The 1,155-nt window shown below is 46.3% G+C and overlaps 1 protein-coding gene and 1 long non-coding RNA gene across 12 annotated transcripts in view; one reads left to right on the forward strand and one right to left on the reverse strand.

The window, feature by feature from the left end:
- The window catches only part of LOC116699528 (transcriptional repressor p66 alpha), a 22,707-nt gene that overhangs the window by 2,202 nt on the left and 19,350 nt on the right, over window positions 1–1,155 (reverse strand). For all 11 annotated transcript variants that reach the window (XM_032532175.1, XM_032532177.1, XM_032532176.1 and 8 more), the window contains exon 9: window positions 258–667. In XM_032532175.1, the coding sequence (XP_032388066.1) occupies window positions 258–667 (410 nt within the window). The remainder of the gene's footprint in view (window positions 1–257; window positions 668–1,155) is intronic.
- Window positions 1–1,155, forward strand: part of LOC116699538 (uncharacterized) — a 19,406-nt gene that overhangs the window by 1,129 nt on the left and 17,122 nt on the right. The gene's annotated exons all lie outside the window — the stretch shown is intronic.

The following is a 1,155-nucleotide window of genomic DNA, read 5'->3' on the forward strand; positions in this document are numbered from 1 at the left end:
ATGGCTAGGCTGGCGACGTTTGAAAAACGGTTTACCAGATTGGATGTATATACTAGAAAATGGGGAAAGTACTTAAACTTTCTGGAGGGCTCCTTAGGAGCTTTGTGCTGGGAAGAGATGTGTATGTGTTGCCTTTTTGTACAGATGTTCACTTGGTCTATAGTTTGTCTATTTCGTTTCTATAACTGTGTCATCTATTAAAATGATTATGTACGGTTTCTCTGTTTTTAACAGAAAAAATGAAAAGGTTTTCCCACCTGCTTGACGGAGTGATGGTGAACCATGTTGGCTCCTCGACTGGCCTGTTGGAGGTGCTGGGAGGATGCTCTGGCGTGAGCCTGCTTCAAATGCTGGGACACCAGCTGCTCGGCTTTCATCGACGAAGAGGACGAGGAGCTACTGTGGGAGACTGGCGAGGACGTCTGCTGAAAAATACGCTGCTCGATTTCCTGCTCTTGTTGCAGGGCTTTGACAAATGCCGCTTTCAGCCTCTTGGTGTGCTCAGCTTTCAAAACCTTTTTTTGATTGGAAGACATGCAGTGTTCACAGAGGACTGTCCCGCCTTTTGTCTTGTCGTGCCTCCAGCGGCAGGTGAAGTCGGTTTTGCACTGGGTGCAGGTGAAGGGGTCTCTGGTAATGGTCTTGGACAGTGCTACACCTGTCTTTCCTGAAGGGAGAGAGATGGGAAACAGACAGAGGTGCTTGTATCTTGTATATAGGAAGAAACAGACACGGATAGATGACATGGTGCTTTTTTTTAGGCGGTTGTTTGGCCCTAGTACTGTATCTGAAGTCTCTTTCATACAGGCCTTAGTGGTCCCATAATACTGTATCTGAAGTCTCTTTCATACAGGCCTTAGTGGTCCCTAATACTGTATCTGAAGTCTCTTTTATATAGACCTTAGTGGTCCCTAATACTGTATCTGAAGTCTCTTTTATATAGACCTTAGTGGTCCCCTAATACTGTAGTCCCACAATGAGCTTTCCTTAAGACATGCCATTTCTGTGTCTGTAGCTTTAAATGTTATTCAGGAAGAGAGTTGAGGGGGCAAGGTGGAGGGCGGGGGGTGTGGCCTTAACCAACTGCCACTTTTCTTTTGGAAAGCCATGATGTCTCTCTATTTCACATGGGCGGGCCAAATTCTCTGGGCGGGC

This window comes from Etheostoma spectabile, chromosome 12 (genome assembly GCF_008692095.1).
Source record: "Etheostoma spectabile isolate EspeVRDwgs_2016 chromosome 12, UIUC_Espe_1.0, whole genome shotgun sequence".
NCBI classification, from domain to species: domain Eukaryota; kingdom Metazoa; phylum Chordata; class Actinopteri; order Perciformes; family Percidae; genus Etheostoma; species Etheostoma spectabile.